Source organism: Hyalella azteca, unplaced genomic scaffold (genome assembly GCF_000764305.2).
Source record: "Hyalella azteca isolate HAZT.00-mixed unplaced genomic scaffold, Hazt_2.0.2 contig11902, whole genome shotgun sequence".
NCBI lineage: Eukaryota > Metazoa > Arthropoda > Malacostraca > Amphipoda > Hyalellidae > Hyalella > Hyalella azteca.
The window spans coordinates 153,421-176,814 of NW_025941878.1; the positions used below are offsets into that span (position 1 = coordinate 153,421).

Here is a 23,394-nt window from a genome sequence, read left to right on the forward strand (position 1 = left end):
ACTGTACTAAGTTCTTCGATGATGGTAAATTATTCGATGGTAGTGAATTCGCGATTACGTTTGTAGTTATAATAGATTTACACCGATCACATAATTAGTGTAAAGTATGTGATATCATCGAGTTCTGCTTAGAATCATTTCGATGCTTGGTAATTATAATATTTGTAACGAAATTTTCAAAATATAGCTTGAAAATGGCGAAGAAGGGGCACCGAATTGTTAACTTTTATTAATACACGCAGTGGTAATATTTATTTTAACTTAAGTGATGATTTACACTAATCAATAAGCACAAATTATCGAATAAATTAAGAACAATTAATGTGTTGAAGTGCAAACTTAGTCTCACGTAGTAGCCTTTTTATATCCACTGTATCTCAGGTACTCTTAGGGTAGCAATGAGACTACAGGGGCGAGATACAATAAGCTACATACTTTGTTGTGACGTTAAAAGCTAAAATTACGTCTCTGATACCAATTAGTGACACGACGTACGAACCAGCGATCATATTACAACCTGTGGACATCGTTACCAGTCTATGGAGCTCCTACTTACTTCTAGGCGTTTATTTTGTTTTAAAATATAGGCTGAATTAGGGACTATAACACGATTGTAATCCCAATCAATAAAAGTTCCTGATCATAACTCCGACGATTTATCTTTTACGACAAATCTTTTACTTAACAACCAGCTCGTTTTTAAAACAGGTTGCAAAGGAATAAATTTGTTTTTTTTTTTTCAAGGTTGCAACGCACCTCTAATGGATGGTTCCCGTTTTGTTCTTCAACAATTTTCTCTTTACGTAAACATTCCCTGATTTTTCAATCCTTCTCGTAACGCAATTTATACTTTAGAAGTAATAAATGTCACTATTTTTTGTGTGGCTAAAGAAGATCCTTTTGAATTTGTACATTTGAAACACTGCTGCTACAGAATGTCTGTCACCTACTGAGAATATTTTCCGATTATTCATATATATTACTCATCATTTCATACAACCTTCGTACGTTGAAATAACTGCTACGAATTTAGCGCAATAATCGTACATTTTTAAAACTAATTGCAGTGATCTTCCTGCCTTTCGTAGATGGTGGTAAATGGATGAACTCGTCCAGGATAGTCGTTCTCAAAATTTGCATTCATATGAGCAATTTGCATTATTTAAATTGATTGTTACATTCATGTCGGAGGTGAAAAAGTTCCACATAGTAAGTACAAAAATCTTGACTATCAAATTTACCATCTCAATGCCGCACTTCTATTGGCGCAGGTCATAATCTCTTCCATAGTCTCCCAATGAATTATAGAACTTGGAAATTTTCTTTAATTCAAATAAAGAAAACTAGTATTAGAAAACGACACGTTACCCTTGGACTGTCTTCACGCTTAATGAAAAAATCCTATGTAAAAAATTGTGTGACAAATTTGTCTTATCACATTCAGCTTTCTCGATATTTTTCGTTGCTGAATAACAATATTACACAGAGATTTGCACGTAAAATGATATGCTCAGTCACAGTATTTATATCAGAATATTGCATCAACCCAGCGATTCCTAAGGCCAGTGATAAATAGATTATCATTTACTTAAATCTATCTAGCAGTAAATAAGTTATTTATGGACGAGGTGCTTTATTAGTTAAATGTTCTCTGTCAAAGCTTGACTATCCTCCAACACTGAATGGTGGAACAGTTCCTATGCCGTGCTGTGCTGTGGTAAATATTGCGGAAGGAACCATACTTAAATCTCCATTACACAAGTGCTCACTGCATCTATTGAAGTCGCACCTCTCGTGACTCTGACAAGCCTGTCGTCATAATATCATTCGTAACAATCAAGTTTCTCACGAATAAGATTGTCAATATCCTTAATAAACTTCCACCATCAAACCAGACAATCTTGAAACAATTATGTGGTGGGACACTACAGCAATGAGCGCGACGGTAAACGCAGCATTTGAATTAATTTTAAATGGTATTCAAGTATAATTATAATAATATACTCTGCTTGAAATTGAAAATAACATATAATAGACCATCTAGGACACAATCGTCAATTTGCTTTGGGATCGGATTCGAAAAATCGAATTGAATAATCTTGGAATGTAATAATGCGGGATGTTATCACATGCAAATATTTCGAAGAAATCTTGTTCCGCATTCAGAGCTGCGTACGTCAAACATGTCAATCTCGTGAGTTGCAGCCAATTACAAGAAAATTATCACTATTTAAATGCAATGACGAATTGAAAACGGTGACGATATCAATGACTAGTGAATTATAAATAGAGCATCGAGGTGCGGCAATGAAATCAGATGCTATTTGACTTAACCAAATTATAAATTCTTTGCTATGCAATCAAGTGAAGCCTCGTACACACACGAACATGCAGGTAGCAGATGTTTTTGTGTAGTACGGAAATTATATGTTGCGAATTTACTTACTGAACGGCTTCAACTTTTCGATGCGTATCTGCTTTGTAGTTAGATTTTGTATAATCTATTGCTTACTCAATAATTCAACATAAGTATATTTATTGCGCAGGTTCTTTAACATACCACGAAGTTTTATACTTATTTACGCGTGCGGTAAAATTACTTCCGTGAGAACATTAAGTCAATAAATAAAAATTTGATAATGATGTAGGCTACTAGCGTGAAATTAACATGGGTGGACAAAAACCGCATCTGGTATGACCTCCGACATTTGATATCTTCTATGTAATAATAACAAACTATGGAATCATTGGCGCGGCCAATGAGATACACAAAGATGCTGATATGAATGATGACTGGTAACATTTAATATGTAAGTAAAGTCTTCTTCCATAGCAGAGGCTGCGATTAGCTACGGAATAATAGAAGCTTAAAAAATCTTAAAACTAAAATAGTTATACTGCAAGTACATTATTATTAACATTTATCAATAATAGGGAGCTATGGTTCAATTAATAGGGGAACTAATTAACTAATTGGAAACTATGATGGACAGCTTCAGTGTACGTCATTGGTCTATTATTTAGTAACATTTCATTGCATTTACTGCCATCATTCAGCAGGGAATGTAAACCTGCAAAAGTTAATTATCACAACAGAGAAACTTAAAGCTTCCGAAGCATTGAAAATTTATTTCCGATCACAAGAAAGTTTAAACTTATTCTAGGCGGGTCGATGATTAAAGTTTGTTGGCTGATGCAATTCAAATGATACAAGCTTGATATTATTTATAAGTAGAACTTCAAATTGCGGAAACCTAAATTTAGAACCCACACTTCAAATAAAAAAAATCGTGCTGATTACGTTAGTTATGATGACGATAACAACGCTATACCAGAACTTAATATTTATAATTCGTGTACCAGTAGCAAACTCATGTTATAAGTTCCAACGAAAACCTATTAAAAGCACACGTTTCATATGGGTCCCTTATTATACCGGGGCAGGTCACTTCTCTAAGCTACAGGGAAGTTTGTACAGTGTACACGCATGTGATGAATATCTGCATCAGAAATGAGTCCAATCTAGTATACAGTACCCACAATAATATGTTGTTAAATAAAATATTTATATTGATTATGGTTATCAATCAGTGCATGAGTAACGAAAAAATTTATAAGAAAACGCCCTATTCAGTTTTAGGAAAAACCTATTTGCATTTAAATTATTTATTGAAATTCGGCAAGAGAAACAGATTTAATCGAAAAAAGTTATGGAATGGATTTTGAGTTCAGATTTGAAACGTGTTCTGAGATGTTTCGCATTCAGAACCTCGTCGTATTTCTATAACAGCTTCCGGCCGAGCACTGACGGTCTCTCTAAACTATGGTTATTGTAGAGAACACAATAAATATCTACCGAATAGTGAATGGTCAAGATCAGTAATATAAAAAGTTATGAACGTGTTCTTTTTCATGCAATCGAGACTACAAGATCGAACAACGAACTCGCAATCATGTCCATTGCTGGCTGACGTGTTCGGTAACGAGAACATGTCATGTCATGGCTGAATATCAGAATCCTAACTGAGTATCAGAATCTTAACCGAGTATCAGAATCCTAACTTATTTTCAGAATCCTAACTGAGTATCAGAATCCTATCATGCTTATTAAGAGCGCATAAACATTCGCCTACCGCCAATCTATCGCTGCTTCATGTAATTAGTCTATGATTTTCAACGGTGACTTGTATGTCAATAATATAGCTGATAAATCTAAACTCAAAATACGTGCCTAATGAAACTACGATCAGTCGAGGAGAATATTCTGAGTTTATTAACTAAGAAATCTCCACGAGTTGATGTCCTTGCACCATCTACATCAATTACAATGCTATTCGTACCTGAACTCTAGTGAAAGCTTTGCATGGAAAAAATAGATTACTATGCAGTGAAGGATCATATATAGAAGCGCTACATTTAGTGCGTGGAACGGTACACTCACGGATACAGGTATGATATTCACGCACTTCAATCAGCCGACGCTCGAGTAAAATAACACTTCGGTAGATAGCTGCTGAATCTTGCTATATAATTGGACTAGCGATACTACATCATCCATAAAGTTTTATTTTTCAAGTGAGAAAAGCTTATCTATACAATCTCTCATACATGATTTCGCAAGCCATTGACCCAATTTTGTATTGTTTTGCAACCTCGTAGTGTAACGCAACCCATGTTGTGTACAAGGAAAAGTTAATTAGGATCTTCGTTCATATTAGACCCATGACCACAATACGAAACGATAATTATAATAATTCGCTAAGAATTAACTGGATTCGTGGCAATAACATAGCTACGTTGTGTTCGGCAGCTCTCTACCTCTGTGACTGAACGAAGGCCAAGCTCTTCCGTCCTGTTTTTCATCTTTGGGCGGCTGTAACCCTGATCGGTTCTAAGGTTGATGTGTGATAGCGGCTACGCTTCTCATGTAGGTTGCCAAGGCATCAGGAAATGTTGCTGCTGTCGTAGATGTCTGTGGTCAGCAGTACTCGATGTTCTGGCCAGCGGTTGCCATCGTGACGAGGTCGACATGGTAATCCGTAGCCAACGTCAGGTCGCTCACGCAGCCCGTCAGACCGGGAGTGCTGGACCCATCCCGCTGGGTGTGGTATGTCTCCCGGCCTCCTGTAGAATAAAAGAAGGGTGGTGACGGGTAATGATTTAAAAGAGATGGGGAATGTAGAGTGGAATTGAGATTGTCTCCGGGGCTGTGCGTCGGACGTAGGCTTATTGGACCGCTGTGATATACTTTACGATCATTTTAATGGATTCAATCGCGACGAAATAACTTCAAGAATGACCATGCTTGTGAGGTTCAGGTTCAATAGTCGCACATAAGTTTAGGAATATAGTAAGTGCATCGTTATTATTTTCATCGACACAATATTCTCCATTAAGGAAAGCGTTCGAAATTATCTGAAAACGTGCCCTATTAAAAGTACCGAAAGTCCTTATAATCAATGACTTACCTATGTAAAGGGCTGACTCGACGTTGAGCTGAACCAAGTCTCCGGGTGAAAAGCAGATCAACTCTGGGCCATCATCTACCGTCATCTGGGCCTGCTTCTCAAACCTGCCGAACAATTTAGGTAATGAATTGAAAATTTAATTGAGTAAGCAAAATTTGAAAAGTGAAATTATGATTACAAAGCTACAATCATTACACCTAAAATTTGAGCAGTGATTGAAAAAATTCAGCTGAGATATGATAAACGTCAACAATGGTTCAAAAAACTTTAATGAATCTTTATTTAGTTATAAATGAACCATAGCCCTGAACCCAACTGAGATCAAGTAATAAATTTGAACAAATTCTTCATTCATTCGTAGGTGGAATTGATATGAATGAGGAGGTCCATGCTGGAACGTGGCTCTTCTCTACCTCGCCAGTCTGACGGTATGCCATTCGCCATCGTCGTATGTTTGGGAGCTGTTGTAGTTGAGAACCGCAAAACCGGATCCCAAGTTGTACTTGAGAACCAGCTTCCCGTCTTTGATCTCGAGACTGAATGAGTCTTCGAGGCTGAAGGACGACAGGTTGTCTTCTTGGTAGGAGTCGTTTAGGTCGGACAAATTGTTCTCCCCGATCCAGACGAGGAGTCCGCTTTTGTTCGTCGAACGGAAACGGAACCACATGTGCAACTTGTCCCCTGTGACCCTACGGTACAACAAACCATTAGCTTTCCTGTAGAAAACTGAAATGTTTTCAAGTTAAATGTTTTTCCTGATTCCAAATTCGAATTAAATAGCTAAAAAGAAAGAATTAGATGACCTATGGCCGGGTTCCTAGAGTGGTTCAAATTACAATTTGTAGTGAAAATTTTAGTTCGAAGTGATACCTTTTCATGATCTCTGGGTGGGTGAACTTGAGGAACGATTGTCCCCCGAAACTCGGAGTGGACGCTTGGGTCACGACGCGACTCCTGCAGTGATCATCCGTGAAACCCAGGGGGCACCTGTCAAATCAATATAATTAAGTGCATATCAAGATAATAAAGTTTAAATCAAAATAATTAGTATGATAATACTACATGATCTACTGTCTGAATCACGAGCCCGAAGTATTCACCAATGAGACGAGACGCGCTCAAAATTAACAGATGGAAATGAGATGCGATGGAAATAAAGTTGTTGCACTTGCATGATGCAAAAAATGAATCGGGAGCAGTTTGTAAACAAACAACAAACGAAAGGCATCACCTGCTAATACGAATACTGTTTGCGTTGATTCATGCTCATTTATGTGATAACAATATTATGCGTGAAAACCTCCTTAGTTTATTCAGAAGTTGAAACAATATCATAACATGCATCAGCAACACTATTCATTAACTCATATGTTTTAAGCAAAATAATAAAAGGAATCTTTGTTGTTGCGGTGCCACTAGGGAAGAGTGGAAGAGAACAAGAGATGGTGCAGAGTGGCTAGAAAGAAGGAGAAATGGAATCAGCAGTGGAATCAGAAAAATAATCGGCATAGTTATTCGTTGACCCAAGCGTTTAAAGCAAGTACATAACAAATGCAATTCTATTCATTGAAATGTTATTCATTGACTCATGCGTTTTAAGCAAGTACACAACATGTGCAGAGGTATTCATTTGAATATTATTCGTTGACTCAGGCGTTTTAAGCAGGCACATAACAAACATAAACAGTGCAAAGATTAACGTACCTGTAATAACTGAAATGTTATTCATTGACTTCAAGCAGGTACATAACATGAGAAATAGTATTTATTGAATCGCTCACGCCCCCAACCTGCACGAGTAAGACGCAGCCTGTGGCACGCATGTCCCGCCATTGGAGCAGGGGTTGAGAGAGCATGGGTGCTCGCACGCTCCGACGTTGGCACCCGTCGTGGTCGCTGCCATGAACGATAACCTCCTCCCGCCAACCGAAACCTGGGTAATGAAGAATTTTTTAAAATATTGTCACATCGTTAATAATTTCAAATATAACCGCGAACTTTATAGTGATACATCATTTATAATTTCAAATATAACCGAGAACTTTATAGTGATTTCAAGCATAAGTGGAATGTAATTTTCCAAGTTTGATTGACTGATCAATGCTCAAAACGGTTAGATAATTCCACCTTCTGTATGCATCCTTCCAAGTTTGGCATCCTGGGCAGAATGAACTTGGCGGGGTTTTCGGAGGGGACGCCGCCGATGTACAGGGGTTGTGACAACGACAGCAGAGTGAAGCCTCCTGGGGTTAAGCCCTCGACGGGGGGTTGGTTGTTGACGTACAGCCAAACCCTTCGGCCTGTTCTTGAGACCCGTACTGTGTGCCATAGTCCGGGACGCACGGGCTTCAGCGATCTTTAAAAAAATATAACTCAGTACTCACTGCAGTGAGTGACAGAGAGCGCATTTTCCCGTCGACGAAACTGAAGTCACTGAAGTCGATGAAACTTTTTAAATCATCACACAACACCTCGTTTTATAGAAATCTATTGTATTAATCAACAATAAAACCTGCTGAATATACCCATTATTTTTAACTTGCCTTAATAACTCGTGATAATAAATTTTATATAGTCTCTTATTATCAATTTTAGATATTAACACTTGGCATCATTTTTTTACGTACACACGTTATACCTCGTTTTATAATAACATATTTTTTCAGTCTGCAATATCACAATTTTAACTTAACCCGCAGTGTCATATCAATCCAATAATACAAACATGGAAACAAATACCGATTCGATTCCCAACGGCACTAAGAACCCCCAAGCTTGGAAATGAAATGTATAAATTAGAAAAAATATTGTGTAAGTTGGAAATTTTTCGCAGCGAGAACGAATCTCGGTGCAGAGAAGATGAAGCTATCCATGCAACTAAAGCTCGAGCGGAATTCAAGGTCTGAATACAAATTACATTGATCGTGATAAAAAAGATCGTAATTGATTTCTATCAACGCGCTGAATATCAGTTATGCATGATTTTTAATTCTATGTTCAATGTTGAAAATCAAATTATTCAATTTTCAAATAAAATTTGCAGTGCTGTCTTACCATCTTGGTGCTGGTTGCAAATTCAATCAACGCATTTAAGTGTGAGATACAATTTTAAAGTCAAGCTCGAAATTTAGAATGTGATCTAACCTTATGCAGGCCGAATACAAAGAAAATTTTTATTCTATGAATAAAACCATAATATTTGTTATCACCATAATTAGTGTTGTAGAGCCAGAGCGGCAGTTGATCGTAAAAAATTTTTATTCTAGGGTTAAAGACAAAAAATTTAATATCACCTTAGTGTTGTAGAGCCCAAAGCCGAAGTCAATCAACAGACAAAAATTTCAAAGTCAAGCTAGAAATTCAGAATTTGATCTTACCTTATGCAGGCCGGTCGAATACAAACAAAATTTTTATTCTATGATTAAAACCATAAAATTTAATATCACCTTAGTGTGGTATAGCCAGAACCGAGGTCGATCGTAAAAAATGTTATTCTCTGATTAAAGACATAAAATTTAATATCACCTTAGTGTGGTAGAGCCAGAACCGAGGTCAATCGTACAGACGACGTGGGCATCAGCGAGCATGACGACGATGTAGTCTCCGGAACCGTCGGAGCGATGGCCTTCATATACGAGGAGTCCGTCCATAGCAGAGCTCCTGAAGACAACCTCGAGCTCGAGCCACGACAGCGCCCCACGCCCCACCGGCGGGAACGCCAGGTACGAGCTCCCGTTGAACGAGGGAACCTGTGCGTTTGTTGTCGGGTTTGTTATCATCAAGTGATCTGAAAGCCTGATCATGTTTGTTTTCTTATGCAATTGATCTAAAAGCCTGGTCAAGTTTGTTTGCATATACAAGGAGTTTCTGTTGAACTAGGGAACCTGTGCGTTTGTTGTTGGGTTTGTTATCATCAAGTGATCTAAAAACCTGTTCGAGTTTGTCATCATATACAAGGAGTTTCCGTTGAACGAGATCACCTGGCCCATTCGTTGTCGTGTTTGTTATCATCAACAATTGATCTAAAAACCCATTCAGGTTTGTTATGCCCAACAATACAAAAAAAACACGTGTTATACTGTCAAATTTTTAATTATATCAGTGAATCGCCGTTGTTCTGTAGTACCGAAAAAAGGAATTTGAATGAATTAATTCAGGTGTAGATAAATTTTAGTATTTGAATTAAAATTATCTTTTACTGACTTTAAATTGCTTTACGAGATTACTGTTCCAGTTAAACCTTAGATTGCATTGAGAGGTTACAAAATAAAATAAATAAAAATAAAGTTCTTCGTTAAGAATTCTAGGTGCACTTTTGATAGCGTCTTTATCATGGGCAAATATTTCGGTGATCAGATCGTTCAATTGGCCGTGCTTTTTAGTTGCATGTTGGGAACATTTAAAATTCTTTTCTCAATTATTACAGTTCGACTTTGCTCCCATTAAATGAACACTGGGAGTATATTGCAAAATTATTATACACATTTTCGGTAATTCAAAATTCAATAAAAGCCTTCGAACTATTAGAAAGTTGGAGATTGTTCATACACTACAGTAAATTTCAATATAAATATAAAATGACTTACGTCAAGTCTGACGGAGGTCTCACAGAGGGCACCCGTGAAGCCCAAAGGACACCTACAGGAGGCTGATGTCGGCGTCGAGGCTGTAGAATCTGACAGAATTTCCGTGCCCGCAGTACTGACAGACTGACATTTGCCGCCGTTCTGACAGTCAATGTCGAGGCAGGCATCACTGTTGCATTCGCCTACAAAAATAATTATTTTTAAAATTTTTCGCTAAACAGTGTACCCCTTTACTTTAATAAATCAGTGATGTACTCGAAAAGATGATATTTATATATGGATATATATTTAGCAACGATGCAGATGGGTATAGCAAAAAATATCATGCTCGTTATATACAAATATTTTCCTAACATATTAACTTTTCGAAACATCTTCCCAGCCGTCAACGGCACCGTACTCTGCAGGCTGACTGTTATCACTCACTTATATCCCAGCCGTCAACGGCACGGTACTCAGCAGGCTGGTGGTTGTCAGCTGTTGCTTTATAGAACTGATAAAGTTGATCGTTGACTTGGAGCTTCCTTACGCAGCCTCTGAACCCCTCAGTCACCCCCAGTCTGTCCTGGTGGGAGGTCACGTTGTAGCTTCCCCCCACGTAGAGCGGCTCTCGGAATGTGATGCGGGAGAACAAACCCTGCGTAAAAATGTTTCCAATGAATTATTATTCTAATGAGTATGATTGCACTCTCGATCTAAATGATTTTCCCGTATTCAGTAGTAATTTTAAATGTAATTTTTACTTCGTTTTTAGTAATTTGAAAAAAAATGTCAACATAATTCCCATCATAATAATATAGCTTATTTATAAATTCCTACCCGATTCTCAACTCTCAACGTTTAAATGTACTTTTTCATTTCATTTTAAGCAATTTTTGAAAAATTCTCACATAATTTTCCATCATATTAATATAATTTCTTTTAAATTCTCACCCAATTCTCACCTCTGACCGTCCCTGAACGTGCTGACCGTCATTGAGCTGCAACAGGACGTCCCAACGATGTCTGTAGACGCTGAGTCTGTTCCACTGTCCCACTCTCACCGGGTCTGCAGACCGCACCACTCCTGCACCAGACCCACAGTCCCACCTGAACTCCACGTAACCATTTATGATGACCGCAGCCATGAAGTCCCCCGTCAGGTCATCGTTTTCCCCGGACACCAGCAGCACGCCATTATGAGCACCAGGGCTCACTTGAGTCTCTGGATCTTGCCCCCGCAAAGTCTCGCGTCTCAGAGATTCTTTTTCGTTGATCATCGAGTTTTCCAGTTTCTGGGTCTCATTTACCTGATCAGGCCCATGACCAATAAAGTTCTCATTTGGGTTTTGAATATCAGATCCTTGAAAGCCTTCGATGTTGTCAGGGGAGTAGGATAGCCTGAGATGCTTGAGCATCGAAAGTCTCTTTCCGTTCAATGTAAGCCGGCGGTCTGTTTGCAGAGCCCCGGCTTGAGAGGTCTCGGTAGGGCTATTGCCCTCGGGCTTAAATTCTATGGTAATCTGCACGTCCCGATAGGCTTCCTTGAGAGGCGCAAAACCAACCCAGGACTGACCGTAGAACCTGGCAGTGTCGATCCGGGAAACTGAAACAAAAATGAACTCGATAGTATGAGCCTTCCAAATTTGGTTCAGAGAAATTGTGCGCTGCAAGAAGCGTGCAGAAAACGCCTTCATTACAATTATCAAAAAAATTATTATTTTCTTTTGACAGAGAACAAAAATTGAAATCAATACCTATCTGATAGATGATATTTTTTCATGAATTTATATAAAGTTATGGTTATTAGTCATGCGAAAATATCACTGCAAATGTTTAATAAAAAAATGCCCTTCCCTCTGGTAAATATTTGCACATCATAACAAATCTGAGCTTTACATCATGACTGGTTGTATTGTTCCGAATTCAATAAATTAATAATGATGCTCTTTTGCTGAATTTTAGATTAAATGTCTTTTTTATAACTTTAACGCTGCAGCGAACAGAAAGAGAGACTATGCATCATATACGACTAAAGTAAAAAAACATTAACACAAGGTGATCACCGCTGTAAAGTTTTCGAATAGAAATATATGTGTGGAGTATTTATATTTACCGCTTATAAGCATTTTTATAATATTTAATTCAAATTCACTTACATAAAACTCGATATTCTGTGCATTTTTTTGTTCAAACTTCAATTTATTCGACTATATAATTATATTTATTGTACCAGGTTTGCAGCCGGGCCCTTGGTAGCCAAGGGGGCAGCGGCAACGCTGGCTGCCACCGCCGGGAGCGTCGTTGGAGCACCGCCCCACCCCGCAGTCCAGCGCGCACTGAACACAGAAGAAGAACTTCGCTAGACTTCTCGTTTTAATGTTTGAAGCCCAGAGGCACATTATTTTGGGCAGGAAACGCTTATATTTATGAACTAAGATTTTTCACGTGTATATATACGGTTATATACACTCGTACTAAGATGTTTACTGCTAGCTCATTAAACTGGAATTCGGTTTTGGAGCTCAGGCGAAGAGAAAAAGATGGTTCGTACTTAATTTTTACTTCTTTAAAAGGAATACCTGATGAAAATATTTTTTCTGAGTTCAGAGATTAAAAATATGTAATAGTATGTAAATGTAATAGTAATGTAATAGTATGTAAAAATAGTTGACCTGGGACACAAGACTGGCAGTGGCCTCGAGCTCAGGAAGCACCGAAGGAACCTTCTGCTCCAAGTTCGGACCAGGAGATGTGACATCTGAAGTTCTGGATGAATTATCGGATGGCGACAAGTCTACAATTTGGTCTTCCCCGTAGCTGTAGATCCGAATGCTACTTCCAGTATAGGAGGTATTATTCTTGTCGTCGTTAACATCGTTTCCAACATTGTTTCCCCAAACTATGGTCCCATCATCGAAAATATTCTCAGCAACACCGCTTTCAAAGCTGGCCGTTGAAACCCTAGTTTCAAAGTGAGGATCAGTGCTAAAAGTAGAATCGCATTTTAATATTTCCTCAAGGAGGGTTTCAACGTGCCCCTCAGACGCCCCGCTTTTTATTTGGGAAGTCTTTTTCTCGTCACCGTATTTTTGAACGCTTGAGCCTGTCTTATCGTCACCGAAGTCCACGACGCGCGTTTTTTCAACATCGTCACCGTATTTCTCGACGCTCGCGTCTGCCGTATTGTCACCGTGAAGGCCGTCGGACGACTTTTCGTGAGCCAGGAACACTTCGGGGCCTTCGTCTTCGGTGTTGAGGCGGCTGATCATTATTTCATTTTCCTTTACTCGATCTCTGTTAAAATCAAATTACAATAATCAAACCACATATCGCCGTTGGCCAGTGTTAACTAAATTTTTAGACGTTATATAATTCTTTCATTGAAGCCTACGAAAACCATTACTCACTACATATAAAGTGTGAAACATTATCTACAAGAGAATAAAATGCTGGTGGATCGAACCCATCAGTTTGAGATCTGAGAAATGGTAGAATCGAATAAATTTAATTATGAAATTTTTTCTCAACAAACATTTTATGAATCGTATGCCTATTTAGGCTCATTTGTATATTACATTTAACTGTGGCTAATTTTAATCCAATGAAGATAATTTACAGCCATTTTTAATTAACGTTTGAAATAATTCAAGCGTTAGTGGAAACCGATATCATATATTTAGATTGCCTAACCTAGTCGATGGGATCTTGGATGTAGGCTTTCTAGCCCACATCGAAGATCCGCACTCACCGTTCCAAGGCAGGGATTTTCTTGTAATCCGGAAAAGATTGTTCGTCATTCCCTGGTTGCGGAGGCACGTCAGCCAACGGCAGTGCTCTTGGCTCCTCGAGTTCTAGAATTCGCGTCTCGTATGGGAAATCGTAACCCCCTAGTGAAGGGCCACTGGGTTTGTTCTCTGGAGATCCCGTATTCTTAAATTCACGTGATGGTTTAGCATGGCTTCTTGGTTTCTTCCAAAGATCGTAACTGCTGCTAGGACTGAATGCTGGAATATCGTAGAGGTCAAATGATTTGGAGTCAAGTTGGTCTTGATGTTTCGATCCGAAATTTCTGCCGAAATATTCTGAAGTCTTAGATTTGTCAAATTTAGTGTCGTCAACGTTAATGTCGTACTGGTCGGACTTGGAGTCGTAGACTTTAGTGTCGTACAGGTCGGACTTGGAGTTGTATACTTTACTGTCGTACTGGTCAGACTTGGAGTTGTAGACTTTAGTGTCGTACTGGTCGGACTTGGAGTTGTAGACTTTAGTGTCGTACTGGTCGGACTTGGAGTCGTAGACTTTAGTGTCGTACTGGTCGGACTTGGAGTCGTAGCCTTTAGTGTCGTACTGGTCGGACTTGGAGTCGTAGACTTTAGTATCGTACGGGTCGGACTTGGAATTGTAGACTTTAGTGTCGTATAGGTCAGTTTTGGAGTCATACTGATCGGTTTTTAGATCGTAGCCTTTAGTGAGGAACTTCTTTGACTTCGAATCATAAACTTTATCCTGCTTTGAATTGTAAACTTTTGTATCGTAACGGTCTTTGTGTTTTGGAAGATATGCTTTCGAATAGTCGTTCTGGTAGTCCACATTGTACTCGTTGGTGAGGAGAGCTGAACGCAAACGCTGGTCTTCCTGGTAATCAGGATTTCCATCCAAAACCGCAACGAACGAAGCCTCTTTCTCGTACAGGATTGAACCATCACTTGCCGATTCATTCAGTTCTGTTTCAGGACATACAGAAAATTAGTAATAATCTGTCCACGAATAATCCAATCTATGTACCTGCAAAATATGAGTACTATTTTCATGCATAAATTCATAAATTTTCAAGTTGAAGGAGTGACAAGTCCGCCCGAAAAGATTTTAGCTAGAAACCAATAAGTCTTTACGCCCTTATTTTACTGAAACTGTGACACTTAAGTGAAGATAAACTCTATCAAGATAGCAGTTACATCGATCAATATTATTTGATATGTTTGTGACTTTTTTATGAGGCACTTACTGGAGCAGCTATAGCCGTTAGCGTCTAGACTGAATCCAGGGTGGCAGTTGCACTCGAAAGTTCCATCGTGGAGGTTGAAGCATGTCTGGTCACACAGGTCGTTGTTTTCGCACAGGCCTGCGACAGCATGAGAATACTTTAATTAAAATATAGAAAAATGCGCAGCGTAAGTTGTTGAATAGAAACTGGTCACGGTAGGGCATGTACAATTGAGTGCCGAAACCAAGTCAATAGAATATACGGCAGAGATGGAGGAATTCAACAATAAAAACCCTAGACGGAGGAAGGGTTCTGATAACAAAAAACACGACACATAGAGAGGTGTTCGATATAACAGAAACCCAACACAGGGGAAAGGTTCTAATAACAAAAATACGGCACAGGATGAGGCGTAGAAAACTTAAGCACGGCACAGAAATATAGTATAATAACATCAGAGGAGATACGCAACTCAGCAATAGGAGAAGGATAACACCACAACAATATCGTGAAGCAGCGGTGGATGGGTGTAAGGGTTTATAATCATTGTAGATTTCTCGCGTCTCTCAACAAAAGAATAGCAAACTATTTCTTGATGGACAAAGTTAGGAGGCTTTCTGAAGCCTCTTTAGATTCCTAAAACGCTTCCAATCTAATCTCATTCCCAGGAGTTCCGCAACAGGAACGTCGATCAAACCATATTTTCTAAAGCGTTCTAAACTGGGCATTTTTCATCGAAAATATCCTGAATGATGGATTAGGATTGCTATTGCTGACAGAAAAGTGTATACGGTGTATTCATTCTATATAAATTAATCAAGTAAATAATCTGTGTTCAATACTGATCATGAAGAATCATTTGGTCTCTACCAGATTTTGTTCAGATGACGAAAACGTCAATCATGAATTAACAAAACTATGGAAAACAAGAATGATGAGCTTTAAAGTTATTTTGACTATAGTTTGAAAGAATCACAGGGTAGCATGCTCCTTGTGCTAGCAGGTATTTCTTTTCAATTAAAGGAAGGTTCCATTCAAATGAAATTAATACCTCAATCAATTATTCATATTTTCGAAGACGAACAGTTTGTTAGGAAATTAATTTTCAAAGGACACCATGGACATGAGAATGACCAGGTCTCCAGCTCTACAGACATATTCAACTGTTCACCTGCAAAAATTCCAATTCTTTGAAAATCTGTCAATTTTCTCTGGATTCGAAATGTTACGATTTATCATAAAACCAAGGCTGTACTTATTTTGCATTTGATAAGCTCCAATATAAATAATGATAATAAATGTCAAGATATCAATTGCTTGTTATTCTGTTTTATTGTTGGTAAGCATCAGTAACTCCGACATCAATAGGTTATAGTTACTAGGGTGGTCCTCAATATAAATTGATTTTTTTTTTTTTTTGAAAAGTCAAGGACTCACTCAACCTTTAAATTTGTGCAAACTGATAATAATAAAAAAGCTCCAGTATGTGATAACAACAGGCGAAGTGGGCAGGACATTTAGGAATTAGGAAAAAACCCAAGATCGCCTTCTATTGCCATTATTTCTGTTAAATTTTATGAGAACACATGCTCTGGCTTAATTTTTAGTGTTCGCTGAAGTTGTATCAAGTCACATTGCAAATGGATTCGCCCACATGCCATTCCAACAAGCTGCGCTACCACATTAGAGACGGAATTCTCGCCTGTTTTTCATTATGCTTTGGAAAAGCAAGAAGTTTAATCATTCCATGCCATAAATGATCCTGGGCCTGCAATCTATGTGTTCTTATAGCTGGTCATATCATCCACCAGATTATACCATTCCAGTGAACCATTAGAGGTGCATTCACCTCAACGTCATGCTAGTGGGGCGAAGCAAATAGTGCATAAATATCTTATGCATGAAATTAAATAGCATAAAATAGTGCATATCTTGAACAATTGATACAGCACCAAATAAAGTACATGTCAGCAAAATTACCATTGCAGCGTTCAATTCAAAATCGAGGAAGGTCTAGAGCTGCTGCAAGCTTTGGAATAATCAAGATGACGTGGTCTCGTTTAGCAGGGGATCGGTCTGAGGTGCAGGTTGTAATTAATGGCCATTAGTAATTTTTGTAGTCCATCTCTACTATGATGCCATTTCTTTTCACATCCGTGGAATATTTTTTTAAAAGGCCAGATCCAACGATACTTCATTGTTAAGAGGCTTCCAATTTTTTTGTTCTCGCTTTTCTATCTTTGCAGTTTGCCATGACTGCACAAATAGTGGAGCTCTTGCGTCCATCCTCTCGTTGTAAGAGAGAGATTTCTTGTGTTATTCTATTATTAATAGTACAGCGGCATTAAGATGCGCAATATGAAAAAGGTGGAATAGGGAAAGGGAGAAAATGTTTCATTTTGAAGCTGCTTCCTCTGCATGCATGTATTCTAACTCTTAGTTCATATCTCTCATTTTTCACCGCCTCACCAGCCAAAACACTAAGGACCAAGGCAATGCGTGCAGCTTCCTTAATGTCATAGTCCTATCTCAATTATGGTACGAAAACAAAGTTAATATCTGACTCAATGAAGGTACGTAGCTTGTTGCCAGCTAGTGAGCCTAGGTGACATGGCTTCCGTCCGAAATATTCTTTTAAAATTGGATATATTTGACTGATGTTCTTGATATTTAACTCTGTACTGTACTACTATACACTAATTTATTCAGAACTTATCTAATATTTGAATTTAATTATGTATTATCTCTCCAATACGACAAACAAAACTGGAAACAAAAGTGAGGGAAACAAATTTGGCAACTTCTGGTGAACTGTTTCAGAGTTTCATGGTTATATAGTGGTTAAAATCTTTAAAATAATGAAAAATCACTGAATACAATTTACAAACTTATTTGTGGTCTTATCATTTGTGTTGCTATGTTATATATAAAATAGAAGTGAGTATGCCAACATGAATGAAGCAGTAGTTTTACTAGTTTATAAACATCATAAAAATTACAGTTATTTGATCGACCGTCAGAGCTAGGTTTCAAAGGCTGGAAGGTACCTCTACATATTTATGTTTTGAATAAAATTAGTTTTAATCACGTACTTTTATATCAAATGAACAAATTTGAGGGGACTAAAATATCAAATGAACATTTATATCAAATGAACAAATTTGAGGGGACTAAAAAATAAAAAAATGTAAGGACCACCCTATATATAGTTACCACTACTTTGTTGTATGACTGATGACCCGGAAAATATTTTTTTAGTGCATTATCTCATTTATGGAAAAAAGGCGCTATTGTGCTCGTCACGTCCGTCCGTCGGTCCGTGACTTTTCGTCGACGTTTTCGTTGACGAGAAAATGCGCTCTCTGTCACTTACTGCAGTGAGTACTGAGTTATATACATATATATATTTTTCGCAAGCCTTTGCATAACGTGTAACGCACCGCTATAAGTAGGTTTATTATATTATAATTTCCAGGACGTATAATATTTTAAGAAGAAGCTAATTATCTTGAAATGGGTGGATAATTTAGTCGGAGAAGATGAAGTGGCGGGCAAAGTTTTAATTCAGATCGAGTTTAGGGAAGTTTTGGGGCAAATGGCACAAACTTAAAAAGTTGCAAGATAGCCGCATGGTCCCGAAGCGATTTTTAGCTTATTATTCTAAGACTTGAATTCTGCCTACACATTTCTAAATGAAAATATCGTGGCATCAATTCAATTTAATATCTATGCACGATTAGAATAAGTCGCTGAAAATTGTTCTTCGAAATTAATGTTCAAGTTTGACAAATTCTTAAAACCAACAAATTCTTAAAACCACTTAAAGCCAATATCACAGTAGTATATTTAGCAAAATTCAGTTCAATACCTAAATTTAGCAAAATTTAGTTCCCTATTGCCCACTCTGAAATGTGACCTCATGAATTTTATCTCCGGAACAGATTTCGTAAGAAAGATAAACCGTCCTAAAAGCACCAAGCCATTCACCATATCCATATTGAAAACGTTTCGGAGTCCAACTCCATCGTCAGTTCGAAAAACTAAAAATTAATAAAATCATATTATAAGTCAAAATCCTAAGACAGACATAAAACCTAAGCAAGACCTAACATTATATCGAAAAACATGACTCGATAGGGTATGGTGAACCAAGACTCGATATGGTGAATTTGCTTGGTGTTTTCTTTGCTTTTAGATTCCTTGTGAACGTGCGATATAATTAAGCAGACTGATAATATAATTAACCGTCCTGCAGCGGCTGCAAGGGCATGCAGACCATCCACGTCAGAGGTCTTCACTTGCATACAGCTCGTAATTGAAAGTCAGAGACGAGCATAAAGATTCTTTTGAAAAAATAGCAAAAAATTTGAAACTCAGCATGATGAGAGTTTGCGCGTGAGTACCATTGTTGATGTCTTGTTATTATTGTGTCATTTTTTTGCAGGAAAGATTTTTCCTCGAGTAGATGGGTTTCCTAGAGATGGGAAAAATAGCAGAAGAACTATTCTTCTGAGCATCAGAGACTGTCTTCCATTGTGTGAAATAATATTACTCGATATTTAAATAGAATATAGGTTTAAATGTATAATTTTGTGTCAAAATGAATAAAAGTAAGCGATATATGTCGAGCTTCAACTTCAGTAATCCTAGTGCATAGATGAGTAATATGTTAGCTTATTGTTTGTCTACCTGTAATCTTGAGGATTGATTCAGTTAAATTAATTAGAATTGTCAATGACAATAATCCATTTTGGAGATTCAGGCCTTGAGGATAAAGTATTAAGTAAATATTTTATTGCGTAGACTTGTTCTTCAACAAATTACTTAGATCTGCCAAATTTCTTACGAAGGGCGCGAGTCGTGTTCATGAGCACGAAATTTTTTCAGCATTTAACTTCATTGCAAATAGAACCTTCGACTAACATTCAACCAAGACCCGATGATAATCAGTGCTCGGACCATCTCGGTCCACTCGTCACTCATTCGTTGGCTAACAACACCAACTAAAATTCCAACTTGTGTTGGAGGCAGAAAAAAATCATCGGCATTTTTGAAGGTTCAACGGAATAAATTTTATCGGTAACAAGCGTGCACGTATATATTATAGCGACGACCTCTGCAGGCCTGCAGTTTTGCAGACGCGTTAAGGTAATTAGTTAGCGAAGTTACGGCAGACTTGCTAATTAGCGAACTGCGACAAGGCACCACGTAAATATGCACTCATTAGTTAGGTTCCGTTGAGTAGAGGTCGAAGTGACGTGGGTGAAGGATGGATGACTTGGTGATGCGTGAACTAGGCTGAGTAATGTGAAGTATTACTGAGAGGGATGGATGAACGGTGAATGAAAGATGGAAAATGATGTGAGATGGATGGATGAACGATAGATAAATTATGAAAAGGAAAACGAGGGGAAAGGATGTACGATGGATAACATATTAGAGGCGAAGATTAAAAGGAAATGTCAATCAACATATTTGTTTGCGATCAAGCAGTATTGATATATGATGCTAGTAATATTAATGAAGAAATATTATGGTAAATATTGTAGCAAAGCAGGAGCCAATATTAGTCTAACATATCAGAAAGTATCATCACTTTCTTCACAAAAGTTAATGGTAATCACTATTATAATGTGGAGCTGGTCGAATACATGATACATATCTGAAGTTTACCGCCATAACTATTCTTAATGAATTTTAGTTAGCAATAACGACATATTGTGCGAGCATAGTTTCCGCAATATCCTCCTGGAATGTTGTGCGTTGCCTGAAGCCTGGGTCGGTTCTATTATAGATGTCACGAAATTATGAAGCTGCCAAGTTCTGATGAACTTTGCGCCCAAGTTCTCAGTATTGTTGCAAGCAATTGCTCGCTGTCCCCGACCCATTTGGGACCGGGAAGGGGCAGGTGTCCCGCTCATTTAATTTGAGTCCCAATTTGAGCGACAAATCACCCCATTTTTTCATTTTTGGCAAACTATACTTTGTTTATTCGGCGCAGGCGGTGAAATTATTTTAAATGAAAGAGTTTTTAAGCACTCTTTAACAATTTAATTTAATTCAATGTGTTCTCTTGCCAGGGCTCGTTACAAAATCCATATCTCAATGAAGAAAACACACTCCGAATTGTTCCTACGCGCTTACATACTCTCTGAAATATTACAAAATATGAATAATATTTACAAATTTATTTGAACATCATTTGAGTTCACATGATGGCTGGAAATGGAGAATGTAAGAAACTCGAATGTTCCTAAAGCTCTTATATATAAACAATGCTAATGGTAATCTTAATTTAAAAAATTGAACGGAAGAATATAAAAATACGGATTATTATTAACACTTGGATAAACACTAAGCTTACGTGGTTTGAATTTCTATTTAAATTTAAACAGTGATGGCAAGCATAATCATGCAGTAACTGAGGCCAAGGGACGGCAGTGATGGCTGGCATAATCATGCAGTAACTGAGGCCAAGGGACGGCAGTGATGGCTGGCATAATCATGCAGTAACTGAGGCCAAGGGACGGCAGTAATGGCTGGCATAATCATGCAGGAGCTAATGTTATGCAGCGCTGCTAAGTGATCGCAACTTTGTGGCAAAGCGCACCTGACACTGCTGGACACATCTCTAGGATAAGGGGACTGACTGGCAGAGGATATTAAATCCTATTTTTGAAATGGTTTCTAATTTAAGCATACACTCTTATGCATTTAATGATAAGGAAATAAAATATGTTACCATAATATTTTGCGCACAGTGGTGACATATCGAGAAGAAAAAATAACAGTTGCTTTGATAAAACTACTAATACGTTTCTCTTTTACACCGTCAAAGAGTTCCTACTCGATCCACGTACTCGATTTGGCTTTAACGTACTCCTCGTCCACGTACTCGCTTTGGGCTTTAATTATGCATGAAATTTTTTATTAAATTCACTGAAATTCTTGCAATTTGTTTGGAATTAAAGTTTTTACGTCAAGACTTTCAGCAGTAAATTTAGGCGGTAGGGCTCCTGAAGAGACGCTCGGATCTACGGTCGCCGGAGCTCCAAATGAAGACAAATAAATTCTCGTTGCGGGAAAATGTGAGGCGACCGTCAGAATAGAGGGCAATTTCCCTCTAATCCTCGCATTATGACACATTGACAGGCAGGCTCAATATTACCTCTTCCTCCCTTCAGATCAGTTCAGTGAACAGTAAAGTAAGAGATAGAAATATTCTCGGATTATTGGAGGACAGTGGACATTTATTGAAATAATTTAAATGCAACAAGGGAAACTAATTAGACTTTCCGGATCTGGAATAGTAGCAGCCATGAATAAGTATGCATCAAATGAAGGAAATTAAGATAATTTTGTGAAAATTCAAACAATACACGTCAAAAAATATATAAATAATAAAAGTACAAAGAAAAATGTCTAATTAAAGTAGGAGTACTCTACTCACAAAGTTTAACGCGAGGGATATATTTTTTATGGCCATGAATGGCTACAAAGTATTGATATTATTAATAATGTATCGAAATTATATGTAGTATCCGAGTATTGATATTGTATATAACGTAATTCACCTTCCGAGTCATTTCTCTACATGCAGCAAAAAAAAAGAAACGTAGAGGCAGAAATTGAAGAGCCGCGTCGAGGGTTTCCCTCGCAAAGGGAAAGAAACAGAAAGAAATTCTGAAGCCGCTTTGACAGCCCCGGAAAATTCCGAGCCGGTATTTTCTGACAAAAGCTGTTAAAGAGTTTCTCATAAAATGATCCGGATGCCGGCTCTGTAAAATACGCGGAAACTCTGCACAATGTGGAAAACAACGGCAAAGCTTCTTGGGCTACTGAGCGTGAACTGTAAATTCACTGAATTGCAAATGAAGAAAATTCACTGAATTGCGAAGAAGAAAATTCACTGAATTGCGAAGAGGAAAGTTCACTGAATTGGGAATATAGGTGTAGAGGAAAGATGGTGAAAGCTGGAAAATAGGGCTAATGCTAACTGTTCTTACAGAAACTTAATATTTTGAGATCCTTTACATAAACCCAATCCTCATTGATCACATTATTGGCCGGAAAAACGTTCCACAGGAGGCTGATACGAATTAAATAGCGAACTGGAAACATATTTACAAAATTGTGACTACAAGCTGTTGAACTGTTCTGTTCCGTATCAAAGCAAAATTACCTCTGAAAGATGTGTTCAAAGTCAAAATGTTATGAAGCTATGCCGAAAAAGTTTTATTTCGAAATATTTCTGAGAATAATATTATTTTCTACAATTGTCTGAATTTTGTTCAATTCATTTTTTCCGACAACGAAGCTGCAGGCCCACTTCTATGATTTCGTTAACGTACGTTTGTTTGAAAATATGCGTGTT

The 23,394-nt window shown here is 37.8% G+C and overlaps 1 protein-coding gene across 1 annotated transcript in view; it reads right to left on the bottom strand.

Moving 5' to 3' along the window:
- Nucleotides 1-214: 214 nt before the first annotated feature.
- Nucleotides 215-23,394, bottom strand: part of LOC108676409 — a 72,047-nt gene continuing 48,867 nt past the window's right edge. The window contains exons 3-16 of the mRNA XM_018164484.2: nt 15,042-15,158; nt 13,785-14,760; nt 12,709-13,330; nt 12,267-12,372; nt 10,999-11,639; nt 10,481-10,691; nt 10,055-10,236; nt 8,994-9,217; nt 7,596-7,824; nt 7,259-7,401; nt 6,339-6,455; nt 5,882-6,157; nt 5,469-5,572; nt 215-5,124 (exon numbers count right to left, since the gene is read on the bottom strand). Of these exons, the coding sequence (XP_018019973.1) occupies nt 4,979-5,124; nt 5,469-5,572; nt 5,882-6,157; nt 6,339-6,455; nt 7,259-7,401; nt 7,596-7,824; nt 8,994-9,217; nt 10,055-10,236; nt 10,481-10,691; nt 10,999-11,639; nt 12,267-12,372; nt 12,709-13,330; nt 13,785-14,760; nt 15,042-15,158 (4,094 nt within the window). The 3' untranslated portion in view covers nt 215-4,978. The remainder of the gene's footprint in view (nt 5,125-5,468; nt 5,573-5,881; nt 6,158-6,338; nt 6,456-7,258; nt 7,402-7,595; nt 7,825-8,993; nt 9,218-10,054; nt 10,237-10,480; nt 10,692-10,998; nt 11,640-12,266; nt 12,373-12,708; nt 13,331-13,784; nt 14,761-15,041; nt 15,159-23,394) is intronic.